This window comes from Populus alba, chromosome 11 (genome assembly GCF_005239225.2).
Source record: "Populus alba chromosome 11, ASM523922v2, whole genome shotgun sequence".
NCBI lineage: Eukaryota > Viridiplantae > Streptophyta > Magnoliopsida > Malpighiales > Salicaceae > Populus > Populus alba.
The window spans coordinates 22,564,061-22,585,698 of record NC_133294.1 but is presented as its reverse complement, the minus strand read 5'-3'; the positions used below and the strand labels follow the sequence as shown (position 1 = coordinate 22,585,698).

The 21,638-nt window shown below is 36.2% G+C and overlaps 1 protein-coding gene and 1 pseudogene across 2 annotated transcripts; one reads left to right on the top strand and one right to left on the bottom strand.

The window, feature by feature from the left end:
• The first annotated feature begins 365 nt into the window (after positions 1 to 365).
• LOC118051723 (protein DNA-DAMAGE INDUCIBLE 1-like) lies at positions 366 to 6,003 on the top strand (annotated as a pseudogene).
• A 952-nt stretch (positions 6,004 to 6,955) lies between these two features.
• On the bottom strand, positions 6,956 to 8,586 carry LOC118051721 (uncharacterized). Of its 2 annotated transcripts, none has more exons than XM_035062434.2 (2): positions 8,429 to 8,586; positions 6,956 to 7,786 (listed from the first exon to the last, which is right to left on the bottom strand). In XM_035062434.2, the coding sequence occupies exon 2, from the start codon at positions 7,767 to 7,769 to the stop codon at positions 7,104 to 7,106; it is 666 nt and encodes a 221-aa protein (XP_034918325.1). In that variant the 5' UTR covers positions 7,770 to 7,786; positions 8,429 to 8,586; the 3' UTR covers positions 6,956 to 7,103. The 2 variants fall into 2 exon arrangements, with proteins under 2 accessions (XP_034918325.1, XP_034918326.1); XM_035062435.2 differs by having other exon boundaries at positions 6,956 to 7,789; positions 8,429 to 8,574.
• Between the last annotated feature and the right edge of the window lie 13,052 nt (positions 8,587 to 21,638).

Below are 21,638 nucleotides of genomic sequence, written 5' to 3'. Positions count from 1 at the left end.
ACATTTAATATCTTAATTGATAAAATTTATAGATTTCACACCCAATCTAAATGAGCATATATGCTAATGACTCAATTAAGGTTTATCCAAAACATCATTAAGGTGGTGGTTTGGTTAAGATAGAAGATACAAATATAAAATACAAAAAACATATTTAATTAGAGAAATGAAATAGAGATATATCATAAAATTAATTTTAAAATAATTTTTTGTACTTTTAAAATAAAAAAAATATAAGAAGAACACACGATCTCCACCATCTCTTATATATCATAATAGGAACCAGATATTACCCAGTATCTGAGGGGGATATTTGGCAGTAAGAACTAACTTCTCTGACAGGTCACAAGCAAAGCAAGGCATGATAAAACCGAAATTTGAAAGCCGAAAGCTGAAAAGTCTCAAACTTTATCCAAAAACCCAGCTCAACTCTGGTCAACACAAACCCACCTTCTCGTCTAAGATACCAAAACTTCCTCGCAACCTTAAATACAAACACTCACTCCTGTATAAACAAGACAGAGACCTCAAAAACCCACACCAAAGTGATCCAATCCTATCTTTTCAAAGAAAAACAACAAGAAAGATGAGAATTACTGTAATGACAGCAGATGAACAGATCATATCTCTTGAAATTGATCCTCATGAATCTGTAACTATTGATCTTTAAACCCCATTTGTTTTTTCTTTCATTACAGCTATTTATTTGTGTAATTTTGATTGCAGGTTGAGAATGTGAAAGCTTTACTTGAAGTTGAGGTGAAAGATCGCTTTTTTGTCTTATTTGAATTGTTAAGGAAAATTGGGTTGCCGGAATTTTATTTTTTTTATTTTTTTTTATCTTTTTTCATGTTTTGAAAAACCCAATTCAAAGTAGTTCATAATGAGTTCATTTATTGCTGTATGTTCCTTTTGTGAAGTGTAATTTATTTGAAAAAATTCTGTATCATCATTGTTTATTATTTATTAGAGCACTCAAAGTTTCAATCTTTTCCTTTTTTTGAATCCAATTCACCCTAGTTCTACGCAGGACTAAGAATTGTATAGTCTTAATTGAAGTGTGATAATTGTGTGAACTTGGGATTGCTTATGAAGTAATGATTTTGTTTTGTTTTTGGTGTGAGAGTAGACACAGGTGCCTCTCCAGCAGCAGCAGCTGCTATATAATGGGAGGGAGATGAGAAATAATGAGAAATTGAGTGCATTAGGCGTTAAGGATGAGGATTTGGTCATGATGGTCTCTAATGCTGCTGCTCTTAGGTATATGCAGTTTTATCTCTGATTATTTTACCTTTAAATTTGCTCGTTCAGATTGAGCTGTCTTGTTTTTCTTGAATTATGGATTAGTGGTTAGGTTTTTTTTTGTTTGGTGACTTTCAGATGGAGTGCTTTTCTGACTAAAGTAATTTGAAATTTTGGTTTGTTTCTGTAGTTTGACATCTTAGTTATGCATCCATTTGTTCAACATGGGCATTGGTGATCCTAACATCAGTATATTTGTGCGAATTGTTTCGGGATTGAAACTTTCATGCAAAAACTATAAAAATTGCAAATTTGTTTCAGTGCCCCCCTCCAATAATTTGGGCTTCAATCCTGATGGATCTGCTGTGAACCCTGGAGCTTTCCAGCAGCAACTTCGAAATGATTCTAATACAATGGCTCAACTATTACAGGTAAGATGGATGATTTTTTTTTGTTCAGTTTTTCCCTCACCCTTCAAAAATCAGGAGACTTGTGCAATTTCGTTCTGATTTTTATGTTTTAGTTCAGATGAGAAAAGTCCTGCAATCTGATAAGTTAGTTCTCTGTTGAAAGAAGTTTCATTGTTCGCTTGCTATAGTGTCCATTGCATGTTTCCTAATCCTTTTTCTTTTTTACTATGGTGCGATAAGTGCGATGTCTGATGCTATGATTTTATATTGAACTCAACAGGCTGATCCTGAACTTGCCCAAGTTATTCTTGAAATGATCTCAACAAATTCCAGGACCTTCTAAGGCAACGCCATCGTCAAAGATCTGAATTACGTCGTCAACAAGAAGAGGAGTTTGTGAGTACTTAGCTTTTACTGATGGTTAACTACCTAATCTGTTGTATCATGCCCTTTTATCTTAAGAAAACATTCCATATGTAATATTGTTCTTTCAATTGCAAATTAATTGTAATGTTGGCTGAAGAAGCTGATTTACCTATATTCTGTCTGGTTTGTGCTGTAGGCCCTCCTTGAAGCAGATCCCTTTGATGTAGAGGCGCAGAAGAAAATCGAAGCTGCCATTCGTCAGGTGAGTATTATTTAATTCCTTAATTGTAAAGATTAACAGGCAGCGACCTATTAAATGTTTTTGGACATCTATATCCTTTTGTGTCATACTGGAAACAGTGATTGTGCAACTAATAAGAAGTCAAGAATGAGGTTTTTCCTTTTCATTTTTTTTTAATGGTATGCAAGAACATTATGGGTGTCTGCAGCTTTCATTTCTGTGAGGATAATTCTCTTTTAGGGTTGTTATAAAGAAATATAGGTTTTTGTATCTAGTTTCCACTCAAAGGCTTTCACTACCGATATTATCACGGGCATGCAATTTTTCCCAGATGCCTTTTCCTTTGTGTCTTTTTTGATGTTTTCCATTCCTGCTAACTTCAAATGCAGAAAGGAATCGATGAGAACTGGGCAGCGGCCTTGGAATACAACCCTGAAGCTTTTGCCAGAGTGGTACATATGCTTTTCAACCTTGTGCTCTACAATCAAGTTTTTGATTATTGGTTTTAAATGTCAAGTTTCATCTTTCACCTTTCAGATTATGCTGTACGTTGATATGGAAGTTAATGGTGTCCCTTTAAAGGTAGAGACAGTCTTTTTTAATATTTTTCAATACACACTGTTTGATCTACGGTCCATGTATTCTTTCAACGTAATCATGATTTTGGTTTGTTTCTCTTGTTATTTTCATTTATTCCCCAAAACAGTTCACATCATGGGACTAGGACCATTACCAAAATTTTCTGCACAGTTTGATCAGTTTTCTCTCGCCAGCATTGAGCTGATGTGATCATGCTCAATCAAAACTTTTAGACACACCAATTTTTCTTTTTGTTTCAGGCATTCGTTGATAGTGGTGCTCAGTCCACAATAATATCAAAAAGCTGTGCTGAGCGATGCGGGTATGTGCTATTCTTGTGTATTTGTTCATTTTACTATTGGTCAACTTTTGAGGTTATATGGTTTGATCTATAAGCATGAGATATAGGCCGACCCAATTCCTTTAAGTTGGTTCTTATCAACTCATCTCTTAAATAACAAAGTTGGTTTCTAGTGCTTGCATTTCTCTCTCATTAGCATTGACATATGTTAATTTAATGCTTCCAAGCAGTACTTTTTCTTTAGTGATGTTGATGTTACAGCTCACATGTTTGCTAGATATTAAAATGGAGGACAACCTGTTTTGTCGTTGGCTTGTCTATTCAGATTGTTAAGACTTCTAGATCAACGTTATAAAGGCATTGCCCATGGAGTTGGACAATCAGAGATATTGGGTCGTATTCATGTAGCTCCAATCAAGGTACATCAATGGGGAAACATTTCTTGGTTAAAGTCTCATGTGTGTGGTCATACATGCAATTTTTACTTAGTGCCATTCGGTGTTGCTACATGCTTGCTTAAAAGTGCCATTCAGTGTTGCTACATGCTTGCTTAAAAGTGCCATTCAGTGTTGCTACATGCTTGCTTAAATGTATGTGTATTTGCTCAGGCACTTGCCTCTGTATATGGCTGTTTCAACACTTGTCTTGCACAGGCAAAACAAATGTCCTTTATCATTTTCTAAGAGAATGAGTGAGAAAGAGCTATTTATCAATTCTTAATCTAATACCGGCTGCTTGTGTGTATATGGTTACTTGACCAATTTGCCACCCTTTATGCTCTCTTCTTTGGGATTTTTATTTTGATTTCAGTAATTGACCTCTGTCACTTCTTTCTCCATGCTCTCCATTAGTTTTCTACAAAAAAATTGTACTGTCTTTAAAATTGTTTTAGATTATTGAGCATGCGTGCCTTGATGTGAATGAAGCTTTTTTTTTTTTTTCTTAATCTCTTTACACTCCCATTTTTCCTTATATCACCATGTCTTGTGCCCCTCTGTTTAACCGAAGAATGTTTCTTGTACTTTCTCTTGTTTACTGTGTATTGCTGTTACTCTCAACACATTGTGCTTAAAGCTGATGCTAATTTCTTTGTTTTCTTCTGTTTGTTTATCTAGATTGGGAATATATTTTATCCTTGTTCCTTCATGGTACTGGATTCTCCTAATATGGAATTCCTCTTTGGGCTTGATATGCTTCGCAAGCACCAGGTAGCACCAGCACTTTCACTTCTATTTGATGGCTATTTGGACCTTTCACTGTTGAAAGTTTGTCTGGATGAATTTGTTTTGATTTTAACCTGTTCATGCAGTGTATTATTGATCTAAAGGAGAATGTTCTGAGAGTGGGTGGTGGTGAAGTTTCTGTCCCATTTTTACAAGGTTGATCTTTCATCTTCTGCATTTGCTTGTTATCTGTAATGATGACTGTATTTCTATGAAATGCTTGATTTCTTTTGGTAATCTGGGAAAGCATTCAAGTCTTTTTTCATTTGATAAATTAAAGTGTTGCTGTTTTAGAAAAGGACATTCCACCTCGTTTTCTTGATGAAGAGAGGTATTCAAAAGAAGCATCCAGCTCAGGAAACCCAGTAAGTCTTATCTTCAGTTATACACTATTACTGAAACAGATCCTTGTTAATGATATGTGCTACTTAATCTGTGATTTTATGAACTGTTTTCAAACACTAAAGAAATCCCCCACTGTTTGAGCCTATTGTGCACTTCAATTTTGGATGGTTTCTGAAACGGACACTATACTTGTATCTAAGGATATTATTGTTATAGTTAACTGAAGTTCTTTAAGGTATTGATGTATTTTGCTATGGGCTTTACAGAAGAGAAACACTTAAGAGTTTAACATTGAATTCTTGTTTTTCAAGCAATATCTTGGAGCTTTACAGAAGAAAAAGCCTTAGAATATTATTTGGTCATCCCAAACATAAAACATATGATTTTATGAATTGATGCTGATAGTTGCTGCTAATGTGAAAGCTAAAGTTTTGGCATTGATCCTCTTGATGTTTTCAGGTGACTTCAGGAAAAGCTGAGAAGAAGAATGATCCACCAGCCATGGGTCAATCGTCTGGTTAGTTCGTGATAGGATATATAATATTGTCTAGCATTCTGCTTTTATTTTCAATATACTGGTTCGATCATATGTAATCTAGGTAGATGTGGGTTCATAAATTATGCCATTGTAAATAGCTGCGTTTTAATCATTATAGATCCTGTTTTAAAATACCAAGGTGGTCCATGAATTTGATTCCCAGATGGTATCTAAATCTTTTCTTTCTTCTTGTGTTCCACAGGGGTTGCACGCAGCAGTTTGACACAGGTATCATCTTTTTTCTTCCCTTGGGAAATTTAGTCTAAGCTTTACTTCAACAGTTGGTTTCCTTCAATATTCTCAACTTGAACCCCGCAATTTGTTAAACATGTCACTTCATCAATCGTAACATATTCACTCTATCAGCCAATTTGAATGTCAATAATAGTTTTCTCACATATTTGCTGCCAGGGACCTGACTTTGAAGCCAAAGTTGCAAAGCTTGTTGAGCTAGGGTTTGGAAGAGAGGCAGTTATACAAGCTCTTAAATTATTTGATGGAAATGAAGAACAGGCTGCTGGGTTTCTTTTTGGCGGCTGAATAACAATTATTCATTCTTTCAACAATATTATTCATTGTGGGGAATAATATTCATTTTAGTCATCCAATGACTTTACAAATTGAAGAAACTGTGCCAAACCCATCCATTCGAACAACAATCTTATACCTTCATACAACCCTTGCAATTCAAATGGGTAGTAGACTTGTCAGATGTCCCTGAATTCAGTTTGATTCACTTGGTTTTCGATTTTCGAACTTGTATTTTCTTCAACCCTGGCAATTGCCGCCCGTTTACATCAGCCCCAGAAGAATGTTCTTCTGATAGGTTTCTTAGTAGAAATCTAATGCGGGTTTGCGCAACCTTGGTAGGATTAGGGCAAACGACTGAAGGGCTATTTTTTAACATCTTACTCCAACGGTAGAGATGACCAAAAGATCACTTCACAATAAGAACTGGTCGTTTTCAGTTTCTGGATATCCTTAACTTACCAGAATGAGAAGTCACATTGTGCATCCTTCAAGTTGAATTTCTTTCTTGCCGAGCATTCTAAGTGAAATTATTTACACCGAAGTTGTTTTAATTGGTAGCTAACAGGTTGTACTAAGGGTGTTTGGGATAGAAGAAGGTGAACTGTAGTAGTTTTTTTTATGTACAACCCGCACAAAAAGCTTCCACCAAAAACAAGTTTTCTTGTTTTTATTCGAGTCCCATTAAAAAAAGAAAACCAAACCTCACCTCTATCCCAAACACAATGTCTTGGCTTAACAAAAACAACAGGAATCGGGTGATTTGCATGAAGTTTTTCCGTTTCCACGTTTCGCAACGAGTTACCTAATATAGAAGCAAAAATTCACTATCATGCATACTCACTATTACCATGGCCATGGTGCCTTTCAGTTGACAACATGGCCCTGTTAGATACACATAAGCTATCATGCAGTTGCCTGAATTCAATTTCTCAGGCTATTCCAAGTAGGAGCAAAATTGCTGATCAAAGAACACCAGGGTAACCAGGCATCAATACTTGGTGATTTATGTTTTTAAGAGATGCCATATGAGCATGGAGCAGTACGCACCATGAAGCTGATTAAATTGAACAGCGCATTATGCCAACAGTAAGCAAATACGCCATTGTCATATGCACAAGGTCAAAAAATTCAATTGCAAACCAGCAAGGCGGACAAGTTAAATCAATTAGCAAGTACAAGTGAGAAATTAATTCCCTTATAGTGAATGTTTTTTGACAGCCGATACAGCATCTCCACACAAAAATTTCATGCCAAATTACACTCTGGCACTCAGCATTACAAAAATAACATGTAATCTCAATTCGCCAAGCAACACAAACAAATATGATCAGAATCTCTCAGCCAATCTAGCTGTAACTTGTCTAAGTTTTGAGTATACCTTTCCAGCAGGAGACCCTAAAATGAGGCTGCAAAGAGAATCCCTTGCAACTTTGATATTTTGAAAAGATCCTAATATGTGAATCTTGGTGTCAGCAATCACAATCCTTGTCTTGGTAGCGTTCTCAATGGCAAACTTTGTTTTGCCACCTTTACCAGACAGTCTCCCAATGGCCCGGGACAAATGCTCACCTCGAAGAGTTTTAACATCTTTGATTTCAAAAGATTCAACATACAGCTCGTCCAAACGCAAAAGAGCAATGGCATCAATCACATCAAAACCTAGCATAAAAGCATGCATGAAGTCAGCACACTTTTGCAGGTTGCTAACATCAGGCGTGTCTGATCTAGTTTTCAACTCAACCTTCCTAGCTTTGAGGTTCATACGGACATCAACCTTCATTTGCTCATATATTGGAGTGTAGATTTCCATCCATGCTTTCTTCAGAGGTGAATACCGATGTGGTGGAACCGAGACTTTTCTAAATTGAACTCGACCATCAGACATCTCATGAGCCTTCAAAGGCTCAAACTTTGGCTTTGCAGGCAAAGCTCCCGAAGACTTGTGTTCACGGGTTTCAACTTCCATTGATGCAGGGTCTTTGCTGGACTGCATTCTGACTGCACCTAATCCTGCTTCAAAATAAAATACATAAAAATTTGATTTTAGGAAACAAAGTCAATAAGCATAAACAAAACCATTCAATTTGCTCTAACACCACAATTTGTACCATTCACATGGACAAAAACATTGAATTCACAGAACATCAAAACTTGAGATATTAGATACAAAACAATTTCAGACAGAATCTTGAAGAAACAGAAACAATACACAAGGGATGTACTAGTATTAACCATTAAATCAGATAACAATACTCAAATTTTCATTTATACCACAAGAAAATAAAATAAAAAATAGAACCAATTAACAGAAAAAAAAAAATCTAAGATAGGAATCGGACAAACAAATCCCTCAAAAAAAGTTTTCATCTTTCCATAGAAATTTTTAGACTTTTCCCATCAACCAGACTGACTGGTAAAGAAACATAAACAATCATCAACCAGAAGAATAGAAACAATGAACATAAAAAACCTCAAAACACATTTAAGATATCACACCAGCCAAACAAATCTTTCAATTCCATAGAAAGTTCAGATTTTTCCCATCAATCATACTGATAAAAAGCATAAGAAAAATCCAAACTCCTCAGTTTTTTTTTTAAAGAAAATCCCATTTAAAAAACATCACGGAAAAACCAGAAGAAGAGAGTTTACCTTCTATCTATTCGAGATTGGGTTGGTGAATTTAAACTCAGTCTCCTTGCAACCCTTTTCCCTCTGTTTGTGGCTGCAAAGCTTGAAACTTTCTCCGAGGGTTCAATATTATGGTTTTTGTATGTTGAAAAGACCCCCACCACGTGTCGAAAGCTCACTGGTTTGTTTGCTAATAAACAACCTGCATTGTATTTTTTTTCGAAATGGGCTTGGACCTAATTTAGGCCTAAGTCCAAACTAATTTTCAATTTGGATCAAATTGTAGTAATATTGTGTATTAAAATTCGTATTGAATTTAACGAATCATGTCTGTCGGGAACGTATTTTACTTGAACTTTTTAATATTTGAAACTTTTAGTGTAAATCGTTTGATCCTCGACCTGCTCTTTTCTGCATAAGAAATATAGCACTAATGAATAAGGTGTAGTTCAAAACCAGAGAATTTCCATAACTTTTCGATAATGCAAACCTTTCCAAGAGTGATCCTAGCAGATCAAAGTGTAACACTGTCAATTTTTGAACATCAAATTGTGATGGCAAGGAACCAGATGGAGACTCTCACCATGTAAACTATGCAAGACTGAATGAAAGAAAAACCATCAACTCCATAGCCAACTTTACATCAACAACAATCACACACAAACCAACGAAAAGGTCGACGAGCCTTGCCTTTAGTGGAGCATAATTAGAAGTCTGCAAGAGAGAGAAGAAAAGAAGATAAAGAACAAAAGGAAAAAACATTGTGATCTCCGTTGTCCTTAAGCTCTGTTTTCTTTTTACTATTTTTAGAGGTCAATCAATTTGTACTTCTATATTTTTGGAGAATTCCTACCTTTGATGGAACAAGAGTGATTCAAGCGCCAAATTTGAAATTCTCAACATTTTATCTATCGTTTTCAGTTTAGATTAGTTATGGTCATAACAATCAAAACCAACGTAACAATAAACACAAAGCTGACAGTTTCCAGATACATAGAATAACTAGATAAAGAAAGGAATTGGTCTGTTATCTAAAAGCTAAAGAAGAGAAAATGTTTGAAGTTTTATTTGGTTAGAAACTTAGAATGCGATTCTCTTAGGTCAGGTGGTAAGATAGGTGGGGTTTTCGTCATGATCATAGGTTAAGCCTTAGGTTTCAATATTTTGGAGTTTGAGAAATGCTGGTGTTGAATTCTTAGATGATGAGCTAGGAAAAGGTCCCAACCATACTTTGTGACATTATGAATTCATTGCAATTGTTTCCTTTGATATACATTCTTTCATGATGAGGGTTTATGAATCTTCTAGTGCAACCTCACAAAGGGTGAGCATCAAGCATATTGGTTTTTGATTTTGTGAAGAGGAATAAAAAAAAAAAATCAAAAACAAAAACAAGAGTGAAAGATCTTGTTTGAGTATAAACTCTTGCTATTAGGAAGTAGAAATGTGATTGCATTGAGACATCTTTTCTTTCAGGGAAAAAAATAAGCATCATTATCCAAAGAATTGATCTATCAGGATTCTACACGGATAACAGGGCTCTGAACAGAAATCAGCTTGAATGGACCCGCTGTTTCAATGACTCCAGTAAGGCCTCACCACCAGAGGACTCCTGACGAAGTGCTTACCATCGGACCATGACAATACCCCAAATGTATAATCTTTAAGCTTCCATTTGGGGCAAGTTTGAATGTAACCTTAAATGTCTTCTCCTCACCCAGTTTCTTAAACTCTAAGGTGGCAGGCGTAACCGAAACTAACACTCCGGTTGGTTCCCTGACATGGATATAGTATTTGCCAGGAGAACCGACATTTTTAACTCTTCGAGTAACTGTTATGGTGTCATTAAGATTAATAGCTGAGATTGAAGGATAGTTGAAGTCTGTCAAACTGAATGACTCTGGACAAGTGTATGGCTTATCTGTGAATAATTTCAGGTCTTTTGCAGTATAGCCTCGGCTGCATAAATAGTTCAAGAAATCATTAACAGTGAGATCATAAACTAGACCAGGATCTGCTGCACGGTTTGGCTGCACATGTCCTGCACCGTATGCAAATGGAGTTGCCCTGGTGTTGGACGAATCCAATATTGGATCCCCATTGTTATTTCTTGTTGTTGCTGCGGATGAAATCGATTAGTAAGACAATGATCAATGTACAAAACGTATTTTCTAGCTCTAAAGAAAAAGAGAAGGAAAACTGTTCTTTACCAGTTGTCATGATAGCCGATCTGATAGCGGCAGGACTCCAATCTGGATGGAGTGATTTTAGAAGGCCAACAATTCCAGAAACATGAGGGCATGACATTGAAGTTCCAGATTCAGTGTTGAAGGGAATCCTTCGCTTATCGTAAGCTGCATCAGTTGGTCCTGTTGCTAGAGTGAAAGCAGCAATTACACTGACACCGGGAGCAGTGATATCAGGCTGAAATGGATAGACCAAGTCATGTTCATTCATCACTGTATAATGCAAGGCCAACGATAGCACAGACAGATTGACCGAGAAAAATAACAACGAAGAACTGCTAAAACAAACCTTGAGGATTGATTCTTCAAGGATATTAGGCCCCTGGATGAGAAAGAAGCCATAAATGGAGCTGGCTTTGTTCCCAATTCTGTCCTTACATTGGTGATATATGCCCAAGGGTCCCTGATTTACATGCAGATACGATCCGGCTAAAATACCGGGTTTGTCAAGCTCAAAGAGATTTCTTGGTTAAGTTGATATGAACTTACTTGGTAGAATTGAGGTAGGAAAAGACAGCTTGACCATCTGTAGAGATGATGTGTGCAGCAGGAAGTACATGAGCGTCGGCAAGAATGCCATTGCCAGATTCTTCATCATTAGCCAAAATCATCCAACAGCCCTAGCAAGAAGAGCTACATGTCCCTTTTCTACTCTTGGATTTACCCCTCGAAGGCATACCAATATCTTCCCTTTAACCTTTTCGGAATCAAGTGTTCCAGGTTTGCAAAGGTTGCTGCAAGATTTCTTGCAATTACCAACTTAGGGCAATGCTATAGCAAAAAGCTTAGGGATTCACAAGTTTAGTATCGAAATATTTCGAGCATCCACAGAGTTGAGGTGATACTTACGCATCTTCTTCAGATTGATTAGAAGCCTTTGCCCGTGCACCACTGATCAATGGATAGAATTTTCTAGCAGGCAAGCTTTTTTGTGAAAGACTTACTCCCTAGCAAAGACAACAAGATGATTAGTTAGAGAAAAACTCAACTTGTGTAAACCACAAGGTAATTCAATATTGTGAAAGACGATCCTAGCTAGTACTGAACTAGTAAGAAATCCATCATGAAGGGCTGTTAAAAGAACAGAGAGATTAGCCAAAGAAGCTCTCTCCTCGAGTTCCCTGTTGATTACCCTCCAAAACTATAATTTCTAGAGGGAAAAAAGAAAATAACCTTGAGGTGCTTCCTGTTTCCAAGTGCAACGTAGATTGTGAAGGCACGATCAAGTGTGCTGGCACCAACTGTTATCAGCCAAGGTGCCACATTTGATACCGATCCTGGTCCTGGTCCTGAATTGCCAGCAGAGGCAACCACAGTAATACCCTTCTTGAAAGCATGGAAAGAACCGATTGCAATAGCATCATCCGAGTATTCATCGATAGCCCCACCCAGGGAAACTGAGAGCACGTCAACGCCATCGCTTATGGCAACATCGAAGCCGGCCAAGATGTCTGCTTCATAGCACCCACCCTCATTCACACCTACAGCTGGCCAGCATACCTTGTAAGCTGCTACACGGGCACGAGGTGATCCGCCCTTGGCAGTTCCCTTGCCATTACCAAAGACATTAGCTCCTGGAACAAAATTACCTGCTGCTGTTGATAGGGTATGAGTTCCATGGCCCTCAATATCGCGTGCAGTTTGAAAGCTGGAGTTGAGATGGCCAACAATCGAACCATAACCCTTGTTAAAGTACCTGGCTCCAATCAGCTTCCTACTTTTTCGGAAGCCATAGGAGACAAGATAGTAAGGAAAAAGGTGAAGTTTTGCATGCCATACGGGAGAATGCAAGGCCAGGCCCTGGTCAAATCTCGAGTATCATTTGAGCCCTAACCACTAAAAAATGCACGAAAGCATGATAGCATTGTGTTTTGCAAGTTAGCACTGACGGACTATTGAGAGCTTAGTTTGCCACGGTGACTTCTACTGAGATACAAAGCCAATCTCAACTTCATGACAGAAATCATATTTTTACAGGAATAAAAACTCTCAAATTCGAATCCATGCACATAAACTATCAGTAATTACTTGCAATACAAAGCAGTATCCCCCACTATACTTAAATATATTTTTTAATTTTTTTGACATCAACCCAGAAAACACTAAAAATAAATAAATTAATTTGATGTTTTTTTCCAGACAAACACACTTTTCAAACACGCACCAAACAGGACATGTAAACAAGGATGCAACTAAGTCGTGAAAGACTTCACATCGTGATAACCAGGGTAGAAAGAAAGAAAGAAAGAAAACTGCAAACTAAGTTATCCTACGTGGATTCGGTGCGTCGACAGACAACAGGGTCATGTGCATATCCATGTTAATGCAGATGTCAGAAACATATCAGATAGATTGGAAACAAGAGTTTCAACAAATAGAGAAATGAGTATCTAAATAAAATAATGCATGTAAAGTTAACTTGCAGTACTAACCATGATCAAGCTGAATTAACAATAATGACAACAGGAAGATGAAGATTTGATGGAACTAATCAGTAATCACTTGAGCAGGATCATGTCAACTCTTAGAAAGAAAAGCAAGAAAACTTTAATCTGATAAGGCAATACTACCCTGGACTACGCCAAATATTGTAACAGAAAATCGATTGCAAGTGGAGGAGGACATGGACCTGTTGCAAGGAACACCTTCTTTGGTTGCATTCTGACAGATTCCTCTCCACTTTGATGGAACTGGACCCAGTCCCTCATCACTAAAGCTCTTCGATTCCGGCCAAACACCTAGCACAGTTCCATTTAAAATGGCAACACATTGTATTGCAATTGGCAAAGCTAGTACGGATAGTCGATCTTTATTTTGCTACTGACCCTACCACTTTTGCATATTCTAAATGTCCAAAACTCCAAAGAGAGGGGAACAAAAGATCATAAGACTGCTAACAAGTTTCAAATTTCAAAAACATCAGATTCTTTCTTTGCAGTGGATAAACCATGACAAAAACTCATGCAAATGATCAGGTTTCAATCATTTTAACTACCCAAATGACTGATATTAGTTTCTTACTAATGACAAAGATTTAGTACTCACCAGTGTCGAGGTTACCAATGATCGCATCTTCACCGTATCTAGCTTTCTTCCAAAGTGAGGACGGAGGAACCACCCCATCTTTCTCTAATCCAAGAAAGCTCCATGAATTTGTTGTGTGCAGTTTCCTTGCTTTGTTCAGGAAAACTGATACCACGTCTGGGTGTTCTGCATTGATGAAAAAAAGATTAAGAAACCATTAGCAGAGACAAGTATCCTGAATTGTCAATATTACAACCAAACATGGGGAAAAACAGAGGAAACAGGGTTGAAGGATTTGTCTTCTCTTCTGCTATTGATTGATCAGTTATTTGACAATGAAATACAAGAATGTATGACTTGAAATTCTTACTGGCAAGTGCTGATGCCTCTTCCTCTTCAAGGACCGCGGCAAAACCATTTATGCTGTTAGTGTAAGAGTAAAAGATTTTCTCCTTTGCCTTCTCTTTGCTGTCAAGTAAGGATTGCAACTAATGAGCCAATTTAAGACACAGTTAAAAGAAAACAAAAAACTTAAAAAAATATATATAAACCTTTCAGTGAATAATCCCAGCAATTCATAATGAGAATCTGTGACTCGGTCAATATCGGCTTGAGTAGGCTCCAAACCATGTGAATGTGATCCCAAATACACCACATAAGACTGCGTGGGAAAAATTGTAATATTAACTCCATTGATCAATATATATCTTTATGGAACTTTAGTAGGCAAAATGAAAAATAAAAATTCAAAGAATTTTTCCAAAACCCATAATGATTTCTAGTACAAAAAATCATTGAAAGTTCATGCAGACGTAAAAGAAGCACACCATTTTCAAGGATCAAAGGTAGAGGAATGATATGATAAAAAAAAAAAGAGAGAAGCAAAACATGTTTGCTCACCTTTTTTATGGAAAAAGTTGGTGGCTGTAAAAGAGAGAAAATAAAGAATGAAAGAAGTAATGGAGAGCTGATAATTGAAAGCCTCATTGCTTGAGAATGAATAAATTATGAGAAGTGTTAAGGGTCTCTGCTTTTCCTCTGTTTTTATACTCTGTATTTGATTGATTAGTTTTAGAAGCACAAAAATAGTTTGAATTTGATTATAATGGACATGAAGGGAAAACATTCATTTTGTAACCAAAATCTGAATGATTTTGATTTTATGCTTCTCTTTAAGGATTGCTACAGTTGTGACATGGCTGTATTTGATTGGATTTATTTTATTTATATGCTTTATACATCTTATGTTTTGGCCCGCATAAATAAAAAAATGGTAAAATTATTTATTTCCCTCAGGGTGATTTATTCATTTGAATGTATAGTGTGTTCTAAAATCAGTAGTAAAAAAGATTTGAAAAGTGTATGGAAATGTGATAATAATTATGGTTCAAAATATTTTTTATTTAATTTTTTTAAAAAAATATAATTTCAACCACATTTCTAAATATATCTTAATCGTATTTGACACGTATGGCATGATATATAAATTTATTTCAAGTGATTTGAATTGCTAATAACCTGCCTACTATTGCTTATCATACTTGATTGATATGTAAATTATCTATCAAAGAATTATTTATTTTCAAGTGGTTTGGATTACTGATTATTGATTACAATTAATATATTTTTATGTAAGATTGGAGTGATGGGAGGTAAAATTATTTATTTCCTTTAGTGTGATCATAATTAATTTATACGATTTTTAATTTTTACAGTTAAATTCACTATGTGTGCGCGTTGTGAGTAAATGTATTGTGGGTTTTAACAATGATATATATATATATATATATATATATTTTATCATCCAATTTTCTTCTTTTGAAAATTTATCTTTTAAAGCTGTGTTTTTATGCGTGAAGTTTTTCAGGAAAAAAAATATATTTTTTAAGTTAATTTATGTTTTTTTCTATTCTATATTATTTTTTAAGGAATAATTTTCCTAGTTTTTTTTTTTGTCTATTCAATATTATTGTGATTTTCTAGTTTTTTTCCTAGAGCTTAGATTTAGGAAAAAAAAAAAACCACCTAAAAACCCTAACATCTTATAATAAGTGATTGGTGCTTAATCCACGTTGTTCTTAGCCACACTAAGCGCAGAAGCAACCATGTCTGCGTAGCCATATTTATGAGGTTATTTGATGTTCCTCTGTTTTCTGTCCCAGGTGAGCAAGCAATCACTCCTGGAATGGCGATTTCCTTTCCTAGAAACGCCGCGCCTCTTCATCTTCTTGCTGAACCAGGACATCAATTTCATGTTTTTTTAAAGCTTCCACTCAAAGCTCCATGTTCTTACAGACACCATGATCTTTAACAACATCGATATCTTTAAGCATCGCAGACTCATTAAAAGTCATATCCCTCTAATAATGTTCTTACAGACACCATGAGTTAGTTTTGAGTGAATATATAGAGCACTATTGAAAGATAAAAATGCTTACCAATTAGCTAGTGAATGGAACAGGTAGAACTTGAACATCATCGATATTACCTACCACAAAGAATGGAAGAACGCTAGCTGATTATTGTATTTGAATTGTAATGAGTAAAAAGAATGAGGAAATTCGAGAAATAATTGAAGAATTTTCCTTGATGAAATTGAAATTATCATTTAACTTTGCATTACCTGTAGTATCATAAACCCTTAAGCCAGTTGGGTTAGCTACCCAAACCAGAGCTTCATCCGTGCTTCATAAGAACTTTCATCATCAGGATCGTAAGTGCCGTCGTATTGGAGAACTGGTACGTGTTTCACTATCCAGTGGTCTTGGCCATTATTGGGTGACAATCTCTCATTGAACTCATCTGACATCTTTGCCAGTGATAGCTGTTTGAGATTTTTCAAGTGTTGTATCCCAGAAGGCACCTCCTTCAGACTCTGGCAAAAACCTATTTCTAGTTTTTCAAGAAGGGGGATTGCTCCTTGGTCTATTATAATTGTATTCAATTCAGTCAAGCCTGCAAGACGTAGAGACTTGAGTTTCTGAAACCCTCCTCCTTCAAAATGCATCTTCTCTCCATTGTATCCACGAAGGAACCTAAGAAATCTTAAATTGGGCAAAGCCTGTAGGACTTTAATCGAATCACCACCCATCAACATAGTACCAGTCAATCTCAATTTAGCTAGATGGTGCAGTCTGGAAATCCACTCAGGCAGCCTTTCTAGTTTCCCCCAAAGACGGAGAGATTGGAGGTGAAGAGGAGCAGAAGACATTGCCTGCAAGTCAAGAATTGCAACCCCATAACCCTCTGAACCAACACCAAGCGACCGCAGGTGAGGCATATTCTCTAGGGCAAGGCATAGATCCCTTCCATTTTCTTTTTTCAAATTCATGATCCCCAGTTTCCTTAATTGCTTCAACATTCCAATCTCATTAATTAATTCCCGTTCATGATAGTCACCTGCATTAATTCCATAGAGTGTTTGCAACAGCTCTAACTGCCCTAGGCTACCACGTACAAGGAGCCCCAAACCCCCTTTAGGATTACCCAAAAGATATCGCAATTTAGGGAATCTGTTAACCTCAACTGGCAACCTTTCCACCAAGGAATAACTCAAGTCTAAGAACTCCAGGTTTTGCAGCTTCCCAATTGATTTTGGAAGATTTGACACCAGTGTCTCTCTTAAGCTTAAATACTTCAGGTGCAGCAAATTTCCCAACTCTTTTGGAATTTCATCTATCGGACACTTTTCAAAATCTAATGTAGTCAACAGCTTACATTTTTCAAATATTGCATCAATTATTGGCTTTTGCAGCTTTGCCCCGCAGAAGACCATGACAGAGCGAGTTTGAGACCTGGTGCTTCCCTTTGGGTTGTCACTTCCTCCCTTGCTTATGGACATGTGTCGTGCTATGCCTTTCAAAGCTGAGGAATTCCAAGAAACATGGCCGAAACTTAATTCTTCTGACCTGGAAAAAATGACGTCTCGTACCAGATCATGCACTCGACATGTTGTGGGAATTCCTTTCATGCTAGCTTCATCTACTTGGACTAGACTTCGACGAATGAGTCCATTCAAGCACTCTTCCGCGGCTTCTTCTAATGTCAATCCTCGTTTTTCTTGTACAAAACCTTGAGCCACCCATAACCGAATTATTCTTGTACGTTTGATGGAGAAATCTTCGGGAAGCATCCCGAAATACAAGAAACATGCTTTGAGGTCGTAAGGAAGGTCGTGAAAACTGAGGGAGAGAATTTTAGTGACATTCTCAACATGAGGATCGCTCGTCATTGTAGAATCGAGACTATTGACCACCTTTTGCCATTCTGGAATGACCCTTTCTTTGGTTGCTAGAAGTCCACCAACAGCAACAATTGCCAGTGGCAATCCTCCGCATCTTCTAACAATGTCTTGCGACAATTCCTCCAAATCTTTTGGACAATTCCGTTCAAAATCAAACTTGAATGCCTTTTTGCAGAAGAGTTCCCAAGCTTCTCGTTGAGGGAGAGATTTCATCTGATAGACATGAACCAATGAAGATCTCCTGCAAAAGTTAGCAGCATCCTCATTTCTTGTCGTGACCAGTATTTTGCTACATTTGTTGTTATCCACCAAGGCATGCTCCACATCTCCCCAGAAGCGGATTTCCCACACATCATCGAATACAACTAAATACCGTTCTTGCTGTAAATATTTTCTAAGTTCATCAATCAACGATAAAGCGTCCATTGTGACAAAGGCCTCAGGAAAAGGCTCTTTCTTAGCTTCATATAATTTCTTTAACGTGCTCCTTAGGAGTTCCACCCTATCGTATGATTGAGACACAGTAATCCAAGCACGGCATTGAAAGTGTTGTTTCACTACGTAGCTGTCATATACTTTCTTCGCAAGAGTGGTTTTTCCAACTCCTCCCATTCCAACCACCGCGATCACTGTCCTCTGACATTCTCCGCTCACCAAGAGGCTTATCAATTCATCTTTTGTAGATTCAATACCAACAAGCTCGGAATCTTCAATGAAATGAGAACCTAATCGAGGATCATGCAAGACAATGTTACTTGAGCCTCCCTGCTCTGAAGATGCGAACCGGAATCCTTCACTTCTGTCCTTGATTCTCTGAAGAGTTTTTCTAGCACCATGAATCTCTGATGCGATCTTATGGCGTAGAGGCAATTTCCGAACCAAGGAAGAGACTTTAGTTAAGAAGCCCGCGAGCACACGCCGATCACGATGTTGTGCCACATGAAGCGTATTATATTCGTCAATGACATCTTCAATCTGATAAGCAACTTCCCTTGCTTGCTTTACCCATACTTTCACACCTTCGCTCGCACCTTCTCTCTCAGCCTTTGAGTCTGCATCTTTCAGAAAAGCTCTGATGGCCTCCAGATCATCTTTGATATCTACAACTTCTTTGTAAACACCTTTCAGTAGTTGCACCCGTTGAGCTAGCAATGGAGCCAACTTGTCAATTACAAGACTCACTGCTGACTCTGCCATTTTTTCTACTCCTTTCTATTTGATCTTCTTTGCTGCGAGAACAAATTTTGAATTTAGGAAGTAATTAAATTATTGTAGGTTGGTCATGTTACAAAATCATTGTAACTGATTGTACCAGCCTTGTATATCTTCGGTGATTCCACCATAGATATAACAAAGTTATACCAGTTACTTGTTTCAAGATTATTTACCAAATATACCTTCAACGTATTTTTATCAAAATTATTTCCTTTTTTCAAAAAAAAAAAAAAAGCCTTTAAATTATGATCTAAAATCCGAAGTCTATTTTCATAAATAATTTCAAACGAACTCTAAATTCATATATTAATGTAGAAATTGAAAATGAAAGAAAGCTTATCTATTACAATTCACAACGTGAAATAAAAAGACAAACCTCATATGATCTCCAATCCGAATATAGCTTTTAGAATTCAGCTACACACCAATATCCCAGTTGGTCAGTACGTACCCCTTGCCTTCTTTATATTTAGAAGAGTTAATTTGCTGAGAAGTTATGGATTTGGTTCGAGCTGGAGGAAGGAGACCATCTGATCCACCGTCGCCATAATTAAGTGCTTGCTGCTTCAACTCCTCGATCTCTGTGATATACCGGTGCTCTCTCTCTCTCTTGCAGTATTGTTTTCATTGTGCAGTGAACCAACTTATGTACGCTGTGAATTAATGGCTAGAATTGTCCAGTGTTGTCGAAGTTTATATGGTTGCTCCAGCAGACAAATTAATTTTAGACATTTCTTTAAAAAATGTGAACCACTAGACCCTTTATAAAAATCAGAACTTTCTTTTCTTTTGAAAAAGTTAAAGAGATAATCTCATCAACTAGGAGGCCAAAAAACACAGGGAGGCCAAATTATATATATATATATATATATATATATATATATATATATATTGGTTAAGGAAGATCAAATATACAAGATTGAAAATTTCAACAGTGTATTTTCAACTAATAAAATCTATATTGGCAAAGAAAATCCAATTAGAGGATGAAAATTCAAAATTAGATATTTAAGAACTCAATTGAAATTTTCAGGGTTTATTTGAATTTATTAAGGGCTTAATTGCAAGAAATTGATTTTTAAAGTCAATATAGGCTTTAATTAGAAGAAATTAAAGTCTGGGGGTTGAGTTGTAATTTTTAAAAGTTAATTTGGTCAGGTCATGGACTTAATTGCATAAATATCAAAGCTTGATGGGCAATTAGAGACTTGATTGAAGAAATCCAAAACTAAGGACCAACTTAAAAGAGGTGCGTTAATATAGGAGTTGAAAGTGACCCAATCGGGGGATAAATTAAAGAAATTTAAAGTTTGTTAGTCAATTGAAGGTCAAAATACAAAAATTCAGAACAAAGAATCAAAATGAAAAAAAACAGCCAATTTAAGGGCTTATAATTGAGTTTGTTAGTGGTGAAATTGCTTGAAATTAAAAGTTTGAAAGTGATTATGGGTGCAATGAAAAGAAATTGCGAAGGAATTGGGGCTTAATTGAAATTTTTTAATCTCAAATTAAATACCCTAAACGAAACATCGTTGAGACTTAAAGAAGAGAAATTGAGTGACATGTCAATTGTCCTTTGTTTTTTTACAGTTTTGGCTAATCGAGTTGGCAACTTCAAATGTATGAATATGAAGCTACAGACCTTCAAATTGAGCAAAGTTAAATTCAAATGAAATGTGTGTATTTCTTCTACCAATTTCAGGTGGTCTCTAGCGATGATGACATCAAAATTCCTCTAACGAAGCCTTGAAAGTGGGCAACCCAGACAAACATAACAATACAACTATCATGTAAAAACTGACCTATTTTTCATGTGTTCACACACAAAGCCTTCTCAATGGGTCCTTATCAAAGGGTTTATAGCACATGCCTTAAGATCAAGAGGTCAAAATGTGTTTAAAACCTTCTAAAACCCTATAAATATCCCTTAAGCTTAAAGACAGACGAGGAAAAAAAAAGAAATATCAATAAAAAAAACACAAGTGTAGAGGTCCAAGAGCCTAAACAAAAGATTTCTTAGCTTTACAAGTTTATAAGAGGTAAAAATTTCCAAAAGAAAACAAATAGAGAGTAGTTGTTTTAAGTATATTTTTCTAATCCAAAAGAAGGTCATTTATGACCTGCTTTTAATGTTTTTTTTATTTACTTTTGTTTTATATTTATGTTTATAAACAAAGAAAAGAGGTTTGAAAGCTCAACAAGTAATGTTGTATTCACCTTTTTGTTGCTGTGTTTTTTTTTAATGATGTTTATTTTGAAGATTTTTTTGTATTTTTAATACAATAAAGTTGTTGTTTAAGTTTTTTATATATAATGTTTATTTTAGTTTTTTTTTTTTTTTTTTTACATTAAGCTATGCATGTTAAAGTAAGAGTGTTTTGCCATGAGTTTGCTAGGTCTGCTGTAAACATATAGTCTGTTTTAAGTTTATGTTTTTTTTATTTGGTACCTCTTATTTGATTTTGATGTTTTGATGTTTTTTTGCTAGTTTTTCATATTCAAA